Below are 18,749 nucleotides of genomic sequence, written 5' to 3' on the forward strand. Positions count from 1 at the left end.
CATTAACATTGTCATCAGTACCACAATCTCATTTGACAGCTTCTTTATTCTCTTCTTCATATAGGAACTATGCATTACACAGATGCTGATTTGTCTCCTTACACAACATACTCTTACCAGCTCATCACCAGTAATATCCGTGCTAACACCAGCAGTGCCGCGGTCAGATTACGCACCCTGTCGGCTGTACCCGAGCAAGAGGAGCTCCAATTAACCCTTGTGGGTCGAGCCAAGCCCACCAGCGCCTCCTTTAACTGGACAGAGCCCTTGAACACCACTGGTCCGATAGACAGCTATACCCTGAGCTCGATACAGGATCTGACCGGAGAAGAGAGGATCCACTATACAGGACTTCAAACAGAGGCTACTGCTGAGGAGCTGCAACCCTTCACTCGATACAACTTCAGTCTGCAGGCTTGCACTGACGGAGGCTGTGCTCGCAGCGAGAGTCTGATCATACTTACCGCTCAGATACCTCCCCAGCAACAGCCTGCACCCAGAATCACAACCATAGGGTCCTCTCAACTCAAAGTGGACTGGGAACCTCCGGTGTTACCCAATGGTATTGACACACTTAGAGCATTTTTCGCTGTTTTTAAACTGGGGCACTTTGAAAAATGGGGGGCACACATTAAGGCATGGATATATGCCAGTGGTTCACAACCTTTTTGACTTGAAGGCCTCCAGTTGTTCGACACAATATTTGATTAACACAATACTTGATTAGTCACAATATATATGCCATAATATTTTTTCCGGTATGTGCTGCTGTAATTACAACAAAGTTGCTTGTTTTAAAACGTTGTCTGCAGTTCCCTTAGAAATTTGATGAGGCCCCTCAGTGGGCCCCAGTCTCCTGGTTGAGAACCAATGCGTTCCCATTGTTATAATGAATGCTACCCCCTGGTTTTTACATATTTTTGGGGTATTTTGTTTTATTTTATATCATTTTTTTGTCTTCCACCAAACCTAATATGATGAAATAAAATAAAATAAATAAATAAACGGCTTATGATATGCCTAACCCCACACTGATTGGTACTAGGATGTTAAACGTCTTTTTTAAATTTAAATATTCAGATAGATTAAATAGATCAGTCTCCAAATTTCTCTCTACTTTTTTTTTATTTAGAGGGAGTATGATTTTGTTAGACATCATTTATTTAACAGTGATTCCATGGCGGAGCAGGAATGCTCTTCTGCTCTCTCGTAGCTTCCTTTTTAGCCGTCTCCAGCTACATCATTACAATAATGAGAAATACTATTATAGAGATGCCATTTGATCTCAGCCAGGATGAAAATTAATTCCTTACGAACTTTAATCTACAACCAAGAGGCTTGATTAAGGCTCAGCCCATGCTTCATTTCGCAATATAAACTGATGGGACTGTGCGCCGCAAAGAAACATTTCACATTTAAAACAGTTGATTGCTGCATACAATTATGTATTGTGCCTCGCGCCATTGAAAGCGTCGCAAAATAGCCCTCTGTATATCAATGACTTTTAATGCCAGTTATCATGCTTTTTGCCAAATTAGCTCATTAACATGGACCATTATAAAGTGCCCTTAGAGGATTCTCTCAATGAATTTCTTCTCAGTTTAATTGTGTCTATCTGATTCTCTCTGTCTGCCTCTCTTTTCTACATAATTTCATGCAGCAGCTGTAATTGTGTATTGTCAATGGCCAGTCTTACATCTCAATATCATCTGCCTCTTTCTGAGGCTTAATAAGGGATTGTGGAGGAAGGTATTGGCATATATAGGTTTCACGCATCTCTTTTTTTCTCTCTCCAGGTATAATTATCAGGTATGAGCTCTTTATGCAGCAGCTGAACGAGTCGCAGAGAAATGCCACCAGTCACAGTCCAGAGCAAAGGGTTTTCCTCAGTAGTGGCTGGCTGAACCCACGGCCATCGATGAGTTCAGCCAATGAGAATGCTCTAACTCCACCTGAGAGCAGTGCGGTGGTGTCGAATCTAGAAGCTTTTTCCAGCTACCGCTTCAGAGTACTCACGGTTAACATGGCCGGCAGTACCCTGTCAGAGTGGGCAGTGGGACATACCGCAGAAGGAGGTCAGTTGAAGAAAGAAAGCCATTTAAACATTTAAACAAAAACCAAAGCTAAACTATGATGACTGTAACTATATAAAATGAAATGAAACTTTGTATTAAATTTTAAAAATCACTTTGGTTATGGACGCTCTTTTCATTTTGTTTTATACCCGAAGAGATTATGAAACAAATTATCTTGAACAACACTCAAAACAGTTTGAAATAAACAAGTATAGCATTTCATAGGCCACAAACGCGGCTCCATCCCGCAGAGAAAATCCTGCATCTTCAGTCTTTATTTAGATGGGAGCCCTGGAGAATTGATTTTGAGGAGATGCTTATTAAGCAGAGAAAGAATAGGTGGCTAGTGTTACAGCGTAGAATGACAGTTCCTGAAAAACGGAAATGAGGAATTAGCATAAACATGTGAGGGATTGTTTATGTGGGATAAATTTTCACCACAAGTGCTTCACAGGAAGGAACCCATCCAGGCTTTCTCTTTTATTTCAAAGAGAAGACAGCTGAAGCTCCATTTAGTGTTTCTGTCAACTTCCTCTCTATATTTTGACACTTAGAGGGAGATGTACTTTATATTTTTATATCTGGCCATGTTTTTGTTTGACGAGATGCACTTGAGTTTGCAGATTTCTTTGTCAAAGGTTGTGTTAAGAGGACAACCCAACAGCTGTTTGAAGTGAGTTAGGTTTGAACAGTGTAGAGCAGAATCATTTTGTCAGTTATTTTATAAAGAAATTAGAATTTATAAATATGCTATTCCATGGAATAATAATATTTTATTTATTTATTTATTTTTCCATTATTTAGTGTTATATTCAGTAAAATATATTACTTTACCCAGCAATTAAATATCATTGTTATTATTCTGTTTTCTTCTGAGACTAATTTTCTTTTCTTTTTTTTTTAAACTCTAACTCCTCCTAGAGCTTTAATGCTACAAGCACCAAATTCGGCACAGACCTTTGAGTGTTCTGAAGTTTGTTGCTATATCTTTTCTAACTGATCAGACTTATGATTTTCTTATAAATTACGATCAAAATTCCAAAAAATACCATAGATTTGCATTGGCTGTAATACTAATGCTGTCCTATAGAGGGGCAACAGGATTAACTCTCCATTTTCATCAGTTAAAATGACAAATAAATGCATACTTCGAGAGCAAGTTATGTTTGTTTATATACCATCTGGATACTCAATGTTGATTGGATGAATGCACATTATAAACAGTTTATTGTACAGGTAAGTTAATCGGCGTTCTAAACTAATGCGCTGCGACATTGTAGCACACGCACACACATACAGACACACATCACGTGCAGATCGCACGCACACAGAAATGTTCAAGAGTGCAGAAACGCTTTTTCCTGTGATTTATCAATAAAATAGCTTAGAAACTGAAAAGTTATAGTATGTATTTCTTTCTGGTTTTGAAGTAACTAAAATACACAGCTTCACTATTAGTAGAGAGACGCTGCGCAGACAGGTAGGATTAATTCACACACGCAATCGCTCTCTCACTAATGCATTCAAATAAATGTAATCTTACTGTGCTACTTTATCTGTATCTGATCTAGACAGATAAAATAACCCATAGACAAAAGACAACATAGACAAAATAACTGATTAAAATTAGCTGTTATGTTGGAGCAATAGTCTTGTGGGCAGCACTATGACATATACCACAGCTGTGCTTCAAGGTATCCAAGTTCGAGTTCAGGCTCGAGGTTCAGTCCAACATCAAAGTTTGTATACAAACTTTAGCCTCTAGTTTGTATTTTTATTTTTATTTGTTTGTTGCAATAAAAATATTAAAATGCAAAATGAACAATGAAGACAACAATGAACAATGTTAAAAAACAAAATGAAGAAACTTAATTCCAGTATTCTCTCAAACAAGTCTTAATTTTTTCCTAATTTTGCATCACAAGTAAGTTAACTTGTTGGAACACAAGACAAAAATGCTGATTAGGAAAATATTTCATTGTTTTGATGAATTATCTGTTTTGCCCCACAGTACCAGAGTACATGCCCCCTCCTCAAGTGTCTCCTGTGTCCTCGTCCTCACTCAGAGTGAGCTGGGAGACGCCACAGGACAAAGATGTCAGGGGCGAAGTGACTGAGTACAGAGTCAACCTTCACCAAGAACAAATGTCCAACCCATATGCTCCACCTATAGTATCTCAGGTATCCATTGCAGCACATTAAACTTTTTTCTTGATAGAAAAGGGCCACTGTATTTACTATACTTTGCCTCATGCATCACACAGAACATTTCCCATTGCTCCATTTTTTCAAGCAAGTTTTTCTTTTCCACTTTCTTTAAATAGTGTTGCTACATTGATAAAGAAAGTTTGCATAGAAATGAAAAAAGCTTTTTCTTTTTTACCCCAATAACCTTCATTTCTGTCCAGTTTCATAATTCCATAACTTGTGGCTTGTGTCCCAGTATGCATGTGGCGTGGGCTGAACTGTCCAAAAAGGTCTCCTCTATTACTCATGTGAATCTTTGTGTTTCTTTTTCTTCGTTCGGGTAGCAAACCTTTAAAGGTTAAAGTAGTGTCATGTCCTGCATGTTAGTCTGTATTTAAAGCACTGTTTTCCATATCAGAATCACCTTTCCTGTCTTCGTGGCAAATGTTTCAAGGATGTTTTTTGAGATTACTTTTCTTGAACAATCCTCTTTTTAATTGGATTTCATTATCTTAGATTTTAATTAGTTAGATAAGTGTATGTTAGCATTGATGTTTTCCATCACTAATCTACAGATATGCACTTTTTTAATAAATATGTCAGGTCAGTCAGGTATTGAAAGCTCTGGGGGTGTGATCTATGCAGTGTGTGTCTACACATGTACATTCTTATGAGCGGTTGAAAAGATCTAGCTTTTTTTTAAGTTTTGTGAACTGAATGAGTTTCTGTTGGCATATTCAGTTGCTGAAATGTTGCTTGTACTTACTGAGAATTGTTCAGCAGTTTTGCTGTTTTCAACACTACATACAGTCAACACTTACTGTACAACTGAGCAATCTCAGGAAAATCAAACACGCTTTCCTAGATTGTTTCTGTCTCTGATAAGAACAACTGGGTAAACCGATTAATTTAGGAAACTGATTGTTTAAAATGGTTTGCATTTTGTTATCAGTAATGTGCATTAGGGTGTTTGTCGCATTTTCTGTTATTTAGTTAATTTCTGTTATTTGGTTAATGTTCATTGCATAAAATATCACAGAATCACAGACACTTCACTCAGGCTGTTTGTGAAATTACGTCTCACAGAAAGTTTTCAAATTACTTTGTAAGTTATTAAATAAAGAAATATGAATTTTATCTAGAGCTGCACGATTCTGGATAAAATAAAAATCACAATCTTTTTGGTTTCAAATAGAGATCAAGATTCTCCCACGATTCTGAATATAAAACTAAACAAAATAACATGTCATTCACTAGAGGTTCTGACAAAATATTAATTGCTGGACTCTATTTGCTGGAAAAATGTTTAATTAATTTGAATGAATTATTTTTAAAAAATGGTTTTGAATGAACTCAGTGACTCATTAATAAATACTTGTTTCATTACTTGATGAATCAGTGTTTTTGACAGAATTTTTTGAATAAATGATTCAATGACATATACATTTTTAACAGTCACTTGTCGCCACCAAGATGTAATTGATACAACCGTTATTTGAAGCGGCAAGTTAGTTTAAAAAGGTGGTTTGCTCAATTTTGATCGCTATCGTAGACATAAGTGTTTATATCCTAAATTTAAACTTTTATCTCAGTACTTCTGTGATAATTTGAATATTTGTATAGTAAAAGGGAAACAACTGCACACTCACTGAAGCATAGGCTTAGTATTTAGTACCAACGTTTTGGCTAGTAGCCTTTGTCAAGGTATGAATATTTGAATATTTGTAACACAGAAATAACTACTGTGTGGTTCAAAACTGCCCTCTCTGGCTCAGCACGGCAGCACAAACACTGATTTGAATGTTCCAGTATGATTGTGTCAAAGGTTTAATAGACACGGGCGAATCATTGTCATTAATAAAATAAGATTGCGTGGGTGTTTGAATCGAGATTGCAATCTTTTTACGATTAATCATACAGCTCTAACTGTACCTCACCTTCAGCATTATAATTATTTTACCCGCACCGGACAGAGATTGAGACGGCACCACTGCATGTCATGCCATACCTCTCACCGATGGCAGATGCCCGTCTTTAGTCATTAGCATGAGATTGGTTTCTGATTAGATCGGCAAATTGAGAGATCGCCGATCCAATCATTAGAAGCGATTATCGGCAGATAGTGATCGGTAGCCAATCAATCGGAGCAACCCGCTTTATTACAATGTTGGTAGTATAGCCCATGTAAATGAACAATGTTTACTCTTTGTTCTTGTTACCTGGACTGAGAAATGTCCCTTTAATTTGTCAGCAAAAGTCGGCCAGATGATGCAGAATGAAGATGAAGAAATGCAATTCGGCACACTTTTGACAGCTCCAGGGCTTTCGTGAAAACTACAGATTGTATTTCTGCATTTTTTTTCCGTGCTCACGGACAGTTGGATCGACAGAGGGTTGTTAACAAAACAGTTATTGTAAGAGTAAATTTATCACTGAAAATTGTATTGTACTTTGTCTACTACTTAATCAGCATTTTGGTAAAAATGGAACACTATGGCAACAGCCTTCTTACCTGTACATTACAATGTTTTGCCTTGGGGGGTTGCACCCCGTTCCTTTTCTTCCAAACTTTTTCATCCCCCTTCTCCCCGGTTTGGCTTAAAATACTGTGTTCATAGTCATCCAGTTTGAAATAAAAACTAAAAACAGAGGTTCTTCAGATTTTCTGAAGCAGTGTTCTCTCCATATTTACAATCCTTTGCGGCCTTTAGTCACTGCCTATGATGCTCTGGATCCTTCAGTGGAAACTGAAAATAACTCACTTCCGCTAAATGTTTACTCTTTGAATTCTTGCAACCGGGAACTATACAAGTCTACAGCATTTTGATTAAAAGTTTGCCAAGAAGTATTTCCTACTCAAGTATTTGACTCTGGTCAAGTCTATTCAATATGAGCCAGCTGGGAGTGGCCTTGGGGGGCAACATGCCCAGTGCATTATGTGTGCTAAAGACAACAACCTCTTTTCTGTGTACAAGTAGCACTAATTTTTTTTAAAAAAACTGCTTTTTCTACTGCAAAGGAAGCCAAGTTTTATTGAAAGACCACTTGGCCAATGGTGAATTACCGCTTTAAGTGTGAAATTGTGAGTTACGCAGTGTAATATGTATGTTTTCATGTTTCAGGTGCTATACAGTGGATCAGCACAGGAGCGGAGCTACACTGCAGGAGGACTGAAGGCCTATGAGGAGTACAGTTTTACTGTAACCGTGTGCAACAGACAGGGCTGCGTGAGCAGTCCATCTGCGTCAGGCCGAACTCTGGCTTCCGGTCAGTACCATCTCTAACATCTACATCCAGTGTACCTTACAAGCAGCCATTGATGTGATGTTTTGAGGTCTATGTTCTGAATCTTTACTTCAGCTCTCATTTTCATCACTTTCAAATCTTTACTGATTGGTTTAAAATTCTCTATCAGCAATGCTACTTCATTCCTGATACAAGAACCAATCATCTTCTACTTTTAAGAAAAAATTCACAGTTTATAACGGAGTGCACACACAGTATGCGTGTGCGAGCACTCAACATCCAATTAGGTGTGCGAGCTTCGATATATGTTGTCGTCGAAAGGAGAAAAACCTGAATAGGTGTTAATTCTTATGTTAATATTAATGAAGTGCCTTTAATGGAAAGTGTCTGTCATTGCTCATAGTCAGTTTGTTGAATTGGTCTCCCTCAGTGAGGGCCGGGCCAGACCACCTTTAATTGTGTACGTAAACCCATCGGTGAACTGGAGCACATATGGTCTGCCCTGCTCTCAATTGAAAGAGGAAGTCTTTTATCTCAAAGGAATACAAACTAAAGCTATTTTAGATTCACTCTCAGGTTATCTCTATTATTTTCATACTTTAAAATTGATGAATTTTGAATAGTCAAGCAGTCAGAGGAAAGAAGGTTCGTTCTTTACGCAATTTCTGAAAGTGTGTCATCAAGAACACCATTTTATTTTTTATCAGGCTTTTCTGTTCTCTCTCTCTCTCTCTCTCTCTCTCTCTCTCTCTCTCTCTCTCAGTCGTTCTCGCTCTCTCATTTTTCCCTTTTATATAGTGGAAGATGTAGATTTTAGTTTTATTCATATATAAATGTTTTATTTATTTCTTATTTTATATTTTATTGACGACCAAGATTTTGCACAGTAACAAAATTGTAGAAAATACATTTAAAAAATATGTTCTTAAGCTGAACTGCATATGCTCAATTATTAATGTGATATACAGGAATAGAAAAATTAACACTTTATTAACAGTGTAACACATGGATTAAACATTAAAAACCTCTGTTTTAGACTATATATTTGTAGAACAATCTGGCCAATCTTACCTTGTATGTATAGCTTACCTTATATGTATAGCTTAGCCTTTCCAGATTTGGGCTTTTTTTTTTATTATTGTACAGGAAGGAAATGTGTATACTTTCTGACAATGACCAGCCTCATTTCCCTTTTCAATTCTTTCCCTTTGCCTTTATTTTGCCATTTACACGACAGCCCACGTGAAGGCTTAATGAGTTAAACCAACCCCTCAGACAGGATTCTCCACTCCGCTTCTAACTACTTCATTTGCGGACCAAGCCGAGAAATTCATTGTGCGGCAGTAAAAACAATTTACTGTTAATTACAAGGAGAAAAATGTGCCGTAGCGTTCTCCCCGATTGCCATGAATCACCGCACACTCCCGGAGATTTATAAGGAATATGTAAGTAGGATGAATTAGCAGGGTTTAATAACAGAGGCACAAATCATGCAGCCTTCAAGGGCCTTTAATTGATACAGTGGAATGTGATGGGCATGAATCAGTCAGGCTCGCAGCGTCGCTGTAACATATGGTCAGCTCAATATGCTGCAGCCAACAGAGCTGCCGATGTCATCGGCTCTTCCATATGGCAGGAGGGTTTTAACGCTTCGCGTTTGTTTGTAGAATTATTATTGAAGGTTTTTTGTTGGCATGGGGTATCAGTAGTTAAATTCTTATGCAAATATTTGCTTTGATTTTTGCATTTATATGGACTTGTACATCCGTTTTTATTGTGTGTATTTTGGGTGTTATTTTTTGGTTTAATATTGTGTTGCTCTTTTTTTCCTTTATTTTTTCAGATGAAAGCCCATTTTACGACCACTTAAGCTGAATTTGCCGTGTCTCCAATTCATTAATATTCCGCTTCCACACAAGCTACTCTTAATGTCCTTACACACCTCCCGTACATTTGAACAAACAGCATGCTGACTAGCCCAACACAACCTGTTGTCTGGACCACTCAAGACTATGTCTCCCTCAAGCCTTGTTTTCGCCCAACTCTCTGCCAGGATTTAATGTTGATGATTGCAATTTATTTGAGCCTTACCTCCGTTTTATGACTGTCTGTATACACAATGCACATCACTATTACATCAATGCACTATTAGACAGAATTACCATCTGTTCAAACCGAGAAGTCAGCATCTGCTTTCTCCGAGTGGAATGACATCAAATTGCTTTAAATAGCACACCACTGAAATGAACGGAGACACTTAAGTTATTCATATCTTTATAGCAGAATAATTAAACTGTAGATTAATGTTTCTCATAGCTATAGAACACAGTAGTGGAAATAAACACTCTTTGTTTCCAGTAATTTGGAATTTATGAGTCCGATTTGTCTTTTAATTCACATTCTTTGAGGCAATATTTAATTGTTTTTGATTTATCTTTACTAATATGCGCCACAATGTCAGTTTTCATTGAACAGACTGGAAAGATCTCAGCAAGCACAGTATTTGATATTTTGTGCCTGGTTGCGGTCAAGGTTTTGGTTCCATATAATCAATTGAAATTACATTAATCAACAAGGCAGAATGTGACAAAGATCAAAGAAATTTCTGCATGCATAGCAAGAGAATAACTATTCAAAATCATTGTACACAATCCATTTAATTGTTGGTTGGCAAGCCGCCATGATTGGTTCAAATGCATAACATACACAATTTATAGCCCTGTCAGATGCAAGATTTATTTGAAGACATTTTTCTTTTTTCTTTTATGTATACTCCCGTTCAAAACTTTGGGCTCTGTAAGGATGTTTTTGAAAGAAATCTCTTGTGCTCCCCAAGGCTATATTTTGTTTGATCAAAAATACAGCAAAAGCATTAATATTGTGAAATATTATTATAATCTGAAATAACTTTTTTTTCTTTTTATATTAAATGAAATTTATTCCTGCAGTAGTAAAGCTGCAATTTCAGCAGCCATTACTCTTCAGTGTCACATGATCCTTCAGAAATCATTCTAATCATTCATGTTCACACAGCAGCAGAATACAGTTGTCAGTCCTGTATTTGAGTCCTTAATACGGTTACGTTCACACACAGTAGGGTTACTTAGGGGAGTGACAACCGCATTCTATAACCGAACTCATACCCGTAAATTTTCGGGACTCACAACCGCATGCTCAGAAAATCCAGGCTGCATGAACGGAACCATACTGGACAACTAGTTGTCTGTCACGTCATACAGTGTGAGAGAGACGCTCTTCTAAGGTGTTTTGTGTGTGGTTTCGCTTTCAGTAACTTACAGCAGCAGATATATGAGCTGTGCATCACTTGAAGGTGTTAGATCCAGTCTCTGTTTTCCACCGGAGCGGCTCCCGTCGGTTTTGTGTTTCTTTTCCAAATTCAAATGCAGTGTCATGCGCGAGACGTCGCAAAGGACGTGACACGCGACTGTAACGGTTAAAGACTCCGGCTAGCGCGTGTTTACATGCTGCTGTTGGTTAATGAAGTTTTGATGGATAAACTCGCGGTTCAGTTAGTCTCTTGTCATGTCAAAAGTGATAAGACTTTTCAGTTGTATGGACGTCGCCATCTTTAATATTTCGTTGGTCACTGTCGTTATGGATACTAGTAAGAGAATAGGCTTGACTCTCGTTGCACGTTCATACAGACAGTGTTCGAGACACTACTGTAAGTTGCTGTGTGAATGGGACATTTCGAGACTCACACCTGTAAGTACATGCAGTTGTCAATCCCCAAAATGTACAGTGTGAACGTGGCATTCAAATCTATATTTTCCAGGATTATTTGATAAATAGAAAGTTATAAAGAACAGCTTTTATTTAAAATAGAAATCTTTTGTAACATTATAAATGTCTTTACGGTCACTTTTGATCAATTTAATGCATCAATTTCTTTGATATATGCACACATTTTTATTATTTTAGATTATATTGCTCAAAACATTATTTTAAAGCTACTAAATCTCAAGCATCTATGTTTAACCAATATCCATAATCCCTCCAAAAAGCAAGTGTTTAGTCTGCCCCTCCTTTCCTTTTCTTTCTGTGTAAAAGGTCCCATAATTCTCTTTTGAGCGCACATGCCCTCTCTGATGAGGACATAAGCCTGTAGCATTTTAAAAAGGAAGCACACTGCCATTATTGATCTTGTTGAAATGTGAACAGCTAATCAAGAGTTGATGGTAATGTTTTATGTATATTACATCCATAAAGACAAGCAGAACAAGTGTACCTCGCCTGTACACATCGCATTGACTACGGAGTGCATATATTCCCCCCACATGAGAAGGTTAGACAATTATGCATAAATCAATATTTTTCCTGTTACAGAAATAAGTATTATAGTTCCACGGAAAAATGTCAGGCGGTATAAATACAGCAAACACTCAGGCCAGGCTGTAATTGGTGCTAGACATGTCTGTCTTTGACTTAGTCATTAATATGATGAAGACAATATTAACCTTTTTGCTGATCCATGTCAAAACATTAAATGTGCTGGTTTGAAAAAGGAAACATGAATCATTTAACCAAGCTCAATCCAGCTGCGCTACTGTATTGTTTAATTTAGCTTATAATAGACTAAGAAAAAATGTTTTTGTTCAGGGATTTGCTGAAAGACCCATTAAATTAAAAAATAAAACCCCAAGAATCAAGATTTACTTTTGAATAAATGTCAAAATAAATAATTAAAAACCCAATAATGAAAATTCGGTCATTTACTTGCCCTCATTTTTATTCCAAATCTTTATGACTATCTTTTATCCAACTAAAAATAAGTTTTTTGGTAACACTTTAGTTTAGGTTCCAATCACTATTAACAACTAGTTGTTTATTAGCATGCATAATACTAGGATGTTGTCTGTTTATTAGTACTTATAAAGCACATATTAATGCCTTATTCTGTATGACCATATTTTAAATCCCATAATCCAACCCAATTCCTAAACTTAACAACTACCTTACTAACTATTAATAAGCAGTAATTAGGAGTTTATTGAGGCAAAAGTCATAGTTAATAGTTAGTTAATAGTGAGAATTGGACCCTAATCTAAAGTGTCACTGATATATTTTTTTTAAGAATATCCTGGAAGTATTATGACCAGTTTTCTGAAATGGATCATTTGATTAATTAAAAAGATCCTACTAAAAAGAACCATTCATTCCAAATTCCTGCTCCTGTGATGAACAACAAAATTCAAAACTCCTTTTGTCTTCTACAGAAGAAAAAGTCATACAGGTTTGGAACAACATGAGAGTGGGTAAATGAACTGTCCCTTTAATGAATTTCCACCATCTGCAGACTCTTACTGAATAATCACTTCCCTTATAGTACTTAAGGGCACGTGAAGCCACGTCAGTCACACTTCATTTTTACCGCCTTATGTTTTAAGGCAAAAACGATAAATGTCCAGCGAGACTTCACACAAATCCTATTAAATCAGCGGGAGGGATTTGAAATGATATCAGAGTTTCAATTATATAGACTCAAGTGCTATTGATTGAGTGTAATTTATGACTTGTGTGCCGTGATGGGCCTTGGAAGACAACACGTCCATTCCCTATGGAGGGTTTTTATTAGCGCTGCTGGTGTGGACGGCCTGACAGGCAGAGTGAGCTAAATGCACAGAGGATGTGTCAGGCCAAGGTAATTTACTTCCTCTCAGCCTACATGAGAGCCCCATTAGATCATTACAGCAGCATGCATGAAACTGAGCGATGACTATAAATGCACATCTCTTTTTTTTATTCTCATATCTCTCCATCCTTTCCTCTTTTCTGTTATGATAGCTCCGGCAGGTCTGAGGGCCCCTGCATTAAGTCCGCTGAATGTGACTGCGATGAAGGTTTCCTGGGATGCCCCGGCCGAGCTCAACGGGCCTCCACCTCTATACCACGTGGAGCGGACGGATGTGTCTTTGTCTGATGCCCACGGCCAGGTTATAAAGGGGAGACGCTTCACAGGGAGTGGCTACTTCAGATTTCCCAGCTCTATTTTACCTGTCAACACTGACTTTACAGGTACGGGGTCTCATCGATGTTCTGTGTGCCTCAAAATGCACGACTGATTGATGTTATTTCAACAAGGAAATGTGAAAAGCTGATCAGTACCTGTTTTATTTACATAATTTTACATATTTCCAGGTGAAATCAGATATTCAACCAGGAAAAACAGTCAGATGCAACAATTTTATCCTTTGGGTGCTATTTCTTTGAATTTAGCAAGGTGGTTGGAGTGAAGGAGTTAAAAAGTAATAGGGATTTGTGAAGTTGGCCGAAAAAGCAGATATTAATGCCTTATTCTGCATGACCATATTCTACATCCCATAATCCTACCCAATACATAAACTTAACAACTACCTTACTAACTATTAATAAACAGTAATTAGGGGTTTATTGAGGCAAAAGTCATAGTTAATAGTTAGTTAATAGTAAGAATTGGATCCTAAACTAATATATGACCAGTTTTCCTGTTGTACCGAAATCGTACCAAATCATGACCCCAAAACTGAGGTAGGTACCAAACCGTGACCCCTACCTTTTACTATACTGTAGCGATGCATGAAGCACAGCTCACGCAGAGGTCACTTTCAAACCAAGTACCTTTCTGTTGGTCAACGTGGTGAAACTGCGTGACCTACTTGAGCCTGATGCAAGATCTGTGTGGGAAAATTTTTGCCATCACTTAACTCCAGATATTACTATTTGCCAAACAGGTAAATAGTAGGTGAGTTGATGTGATAGGTGATTAGTTGATGTGATTTTGAATTTATGAAAACTGTCAAATAATATATACATTTTTATTGAACTTTTTTTTAATCATTGAATCTGATCAGCTGACAGAAAATCAATAAATGAATGTTGATTGCTATTATGTTAATGCAACATGAGGCTTCCAGGGACAAAAAGACCAAAGCAACAGGTTTCTTCTGGTCTAGATTAAGTACAGTCAGATGTATGTGTGTCCATAAAAACTTGAAATTTGCTCTCTCCCGTCTGGATATGAACTGTGATCTGTGCTGCGAGTGCTCCAGTGCTCCAGTGCTCCTTCTGTGTGTACATGTAAAATGCTTTTTACATACATATTTTACTTATGTGTTGGTAGGTAGACAAATGCACACGGGGAACGCAAAGAACCATGTCTCTGAAAGACAACAGCAGTGAGTTGAATAGACGACAGAGATGAATGAACAGACCTGAAACAGCCTTTTGTGACATTTGAATTCTCCGATGTAATGCGAACGACTTTCTTCTCCTTAATAATGTGCATCGAGCCACTTAATAATAAAACAAGCCGCTCTGAGACACAGAAAACATTGTTTTTACAAGTCGCACATGCGCGCGTCACTATAAAACAGGCAACTTATGCATATATTTATATAATTAAATAGCAGTATTTGCGATTTGAAAATCACACTAAGCAATATCATGATTTTTATTTCATGTTGGTATTTTGTGCAGCCCTAGGCTAAACTGTTTTGTGTGTGTGTGTCATTCACTGAAATGCAAATTTAGCTGCAGCCAAGTGACTTTGTGTGACCCACCTTTTCCCACTCTGTGGCCAACAGTTTGAAAACCCCTGGTCTAAAACTTAATGAACAGTTATTACTATCTAAATGTAAACTATTCTGTCAATATATTGTTTTTGTGAGCCACGTGAGCCACTCCAACCTTGTTGCTCCGCCCCAAACACTCTTTATTCATCTCTCACTCCTTTCCTCACTCTTCTCCATCCTGATGTATTAATGACTTCCATGATTAGACAAAGGGCAATTATACTTTTGTTTACAAACATAATTGGGGAATTGAGTTCCAAATGAATACAGGTTCCGGTTGATCTACTAATGCAAAAATCCTTCAGCTTGCCATTTGTTTAGATTACTTGCGATTTAATTGCTTTAAAAGCTGAGAAGGCGTTGCTTTAAGTTATCAGATTGGTCAGTGTAATGTGACAGAAGAGGCAAACATTAGATGACCTCTTTGAGTGACATGAGGATGAGATTTAGGAGTTTTTTTCCTGTGACGTGGTACATTTTAATGGGAAAAGCCGTAAATTAAAGGTGAGAACGTGGCGGCCTTCAGTGAGGTTCATGTCATTTCCTCTTCTCCATTCCCCAGCCTCTCTCTGCTGCATAATCCGCAAACGAACATGAAACCATGTCATGTCGCCAGCCCTTTTTGTTGGACACATGCTCTAAGATATCTGGGAAATCTGACTTTATTTATATTAAAACGAGGCAATTAGTAGATCCTCCCTAAGAAGTCGGGGACATTAAATTGCCTCCTTAAGGAGCGTGCATATAAATGGGTGACCCTTTGTGACCTTGCAATTTCAGGAAATGAATGGCCATTTCCCCCTCTAACTCTATTAACATTTAGCACTGCAATTTCCAGTTTTTTTTCCTTAAATAATGACAAACGGATAAATCTTTATAAATCAAGCCCTGAGTTGAGTTCAGCTCACTCCCTAATTGATCAATGGCTGCAGTCAAAGTGGTGAGCTCGTCCTTGGGCCTGCTGGGATTATAAATGGCCACCAACTAATGAGGGAACCCAAAGAACAAACCAGAACGACAACACCCCTTTTAGCCGACTTTTCTTTTTACGCTTTCCACACCTTTAGTTCATCTGATTTTATTTCCAATTTTATTTCAAATGCAGTATACATGAGGTACTAAACAGCTGAATGTTTGTGTTGTTGATGTACTACCCCAAAACACAAAGATTTCCCTGTTGAAAATAAGCGTTTTTTTATCGAACTTTAAGAAATGGATAAATCTGACCAAAAAGCTCAATGGCTGAAATGAGGCATAATGACAACAACAAAAAGCGATGAACAAATAGCATGCTCAGGGACAAATACTTTGTGTATTATTGAAATGTAGCCAAAGCAATAAATTAAGCAAAATCAATGGTCATCTAATCTTGTGCTTGAAATGACTTTGTTAAAGGATGCAAGTCCCAACAAATCAAAGTAAAAATGAGATTAAAAATGCAATATAGTTGAGGTGAATTGACTTGAGTTTTGATCGTCATTGAAATATTACTGCAGTCTTGTTCTTTTTTTCTGTTTAAAATGTTTCTACTTGAAAATGGCAGTGAAAATCCTATCAAACATTTTATCTAAAGTCTCATTTTATTTATATCTATTTTTTTTGTAGTAATTCATTATATTTAAGGCTCATCTTACTTGCTCTGTGTCTATAGTATTCATCTATTTTGTTTTAATTATTTCTTTTCAAGTCTGTCTATTTTCATATCTGCATTGAGTGGCAGTGAAAAAATGTACAATTCTCCAAAATGGGAGGCAGTAATACATGAGAATGAAGCAATTTTCAAAGACTACATGCTATTGTAGCACAAAATGTTAAATGATACAAATTATTTTCCTTAATTAATTTGATTGATTGTCAAACGGCCTCAGTCAGTGGAAAGTAGAGGGAAACTTTGTACAGACATCATTAGTTTTTCCCCATTTAAAGATTAATCATGAAAAGCTCTGGCTCTTTAATTCTGTAATTTGTATATTTAATGGGGTGCTGCAGAATCTATGACAGTAATTAGCATTTCCTGAAAACTCATTAATACGCAACAACTTGATTAATGCCGCAATAATACTAACATGACTGAAGTTATTCAGGTTATGTACTAAGCAGATTAAATCCAAATAGCCCTGTTTGTTTTACTTATAGCTGATATGATGTTTTTTGGCAGAGAAAAACATTTTGGGATGAACATGTTTGCCATCAATTCCCATTATCCACCAAATGACAAATATTCCCTTGCTTTATATTTTTCAAAATTGTTAAAAATATATTTAGACATGTAGAATTAGGAATAATGTTTGACTGTATATGAAATATAAATAGTATGTGTGTTTGTGTGTATATATACATACATATATATATATATATATATATATATATATAGTCCCTGTCCATATTTGGTGGGTGCATTACCCTGAGCACTGTGTCATAAAAGTGCTGATGCAGTCCCCATGTAAAAGTGCTTCACATCTTTCCCATGTCTTAGCGCTAGTCTTGAGACCCACAGAGGTGAATCTCATTCCTCATCAGCCCGCTCAGACCAGCCCTGTGCCTGAGAGACCTCTGACCACAGCTTTTCTGGACAGGCCTGTCAGTGCGTACAGCCCCACGCTGCTCCACTGGGATCTCAAATCCCACAGATGTCCCTTTAGCCTCCACGTTCCCTCTCCTGTAATGGACCAGACGTTCTGATGGATGTGAAGCACTTGTCAAAAAATAGCTGATCACCCCAGAGAGATCTGCTCTGCTGAACCTACAACTTCTGATCCAGGTTCTCCCCCACCATCCTCCACAGGACTGAGACTGTCTGGTCAACCTGAGACAAGCGCTTTGTGTTCTTTACAGAACACCTTCTTAAGGGCTGTATTGAGTTGCTCTCTCCCTTCGCCATGAAAGAAAATACTTACATTTGAACACATATTAAGCACATGTGGGATCATGTTAAATTCATGTTTTGTTTGATCGAATGAAAATAGCATTATAAAATAGTATATATATATATATTTGGTAACACTTTAATATAGGGGAACAATTCTCACTTTAACATATTTGCTTATTAGCTTGCATATTGGCTGTTTATTAGTATAAAGCACATATTAATGATTTATTCTGCATGACCATATTCTACATCCATAAATCCTACCCTATACCTAAACTTAAATGTTACAGCTACCTTACTAACTATTAATAAGCAGTGAATTAAGAGTTTATTGTGGCAAAGGTCATAGTTTATAGTGAATATAGTGTGTTCCCCATACGAAAGTGTAAGTGTAATATATATATATATAGGTCTCTTATGCCCTCAAAGGGCTGAAAAAAAAAATACTGAAAAAAACAAAACAAAACAGTAATATTGTGTATAATTGTTTTCAATTTTAATTGTCTGTGATGGCAAATCTGAATTTTCATTAGCCATTACTCTAGTCTTCAGTGTCACATGATTCCTTAGTAATCATTCTAATGTACTGATTGGTTGTTTAAAAAAAACACATGTACACAGCAAAACATCCAGTGTTAAATTAACACTTCCAGTGTCACCCAGTGTTTATATAATCCGGTGTGGATTATATAAACACTGGCAATGTTAATTTAACACTAACAGTGTTCATTTAACACTGGAGGTTTTACTGTGTATTATTATTATTATAAAACAGCTGTGCTTCTTAATATTTTTGTGGAC

At 37.0% G+C, this 18,749-nt stretch overlaps 1 protein-coding gene across 1 annotated transcript in view; it reads left to right on the top strand.

Moving 5' to 3' along the window:
• Positions 1-18,749, top strand: part of ush2a (Usher syndrome 2A (autosomal recessive, mild)) — a 222,059-nt gene that overhangs the window by 49,474 nt on the left and 153,836 nt on the right. The window contains exons 17-21 of the mRNA XM_051868427.1: positions 65-562; positions 1,797-2,075; positions 4,087-4,256; positions 7,385-7,529; positions 13,314-13,544. Coding sequence (XP_051724387.1) covers positions 65-562; positions 1,797-2,075; positions 4,087-4,256; positions 7,385-7,529; positions 13,314-13,544 — 1,323 coding nt within the window. The remainder of the gene's footprint in view (positions 1-64; positions 563-1,796; positions 2,076-4,086; positions 4,257-7,384; positions 7,530-13,313; positions 13,545-18,749) is intronic.

The sequence above is a fragment of the Ctenopharyngodon idella genome, chromosome 17 (assembly GCF_019924925.1).
Source record: "Ctenopharyngodon idella isolate HZGC_01 chromosome 17, HZGC01, whole genome shotgun sequence".
Lineage (NCBI taxonomy): Eukaryota > Metazoa > Chordata > Actinopteri > Cypriniformes > Xenocyprididae > Ctenopharyngodon > Ctenopharyngodon idella.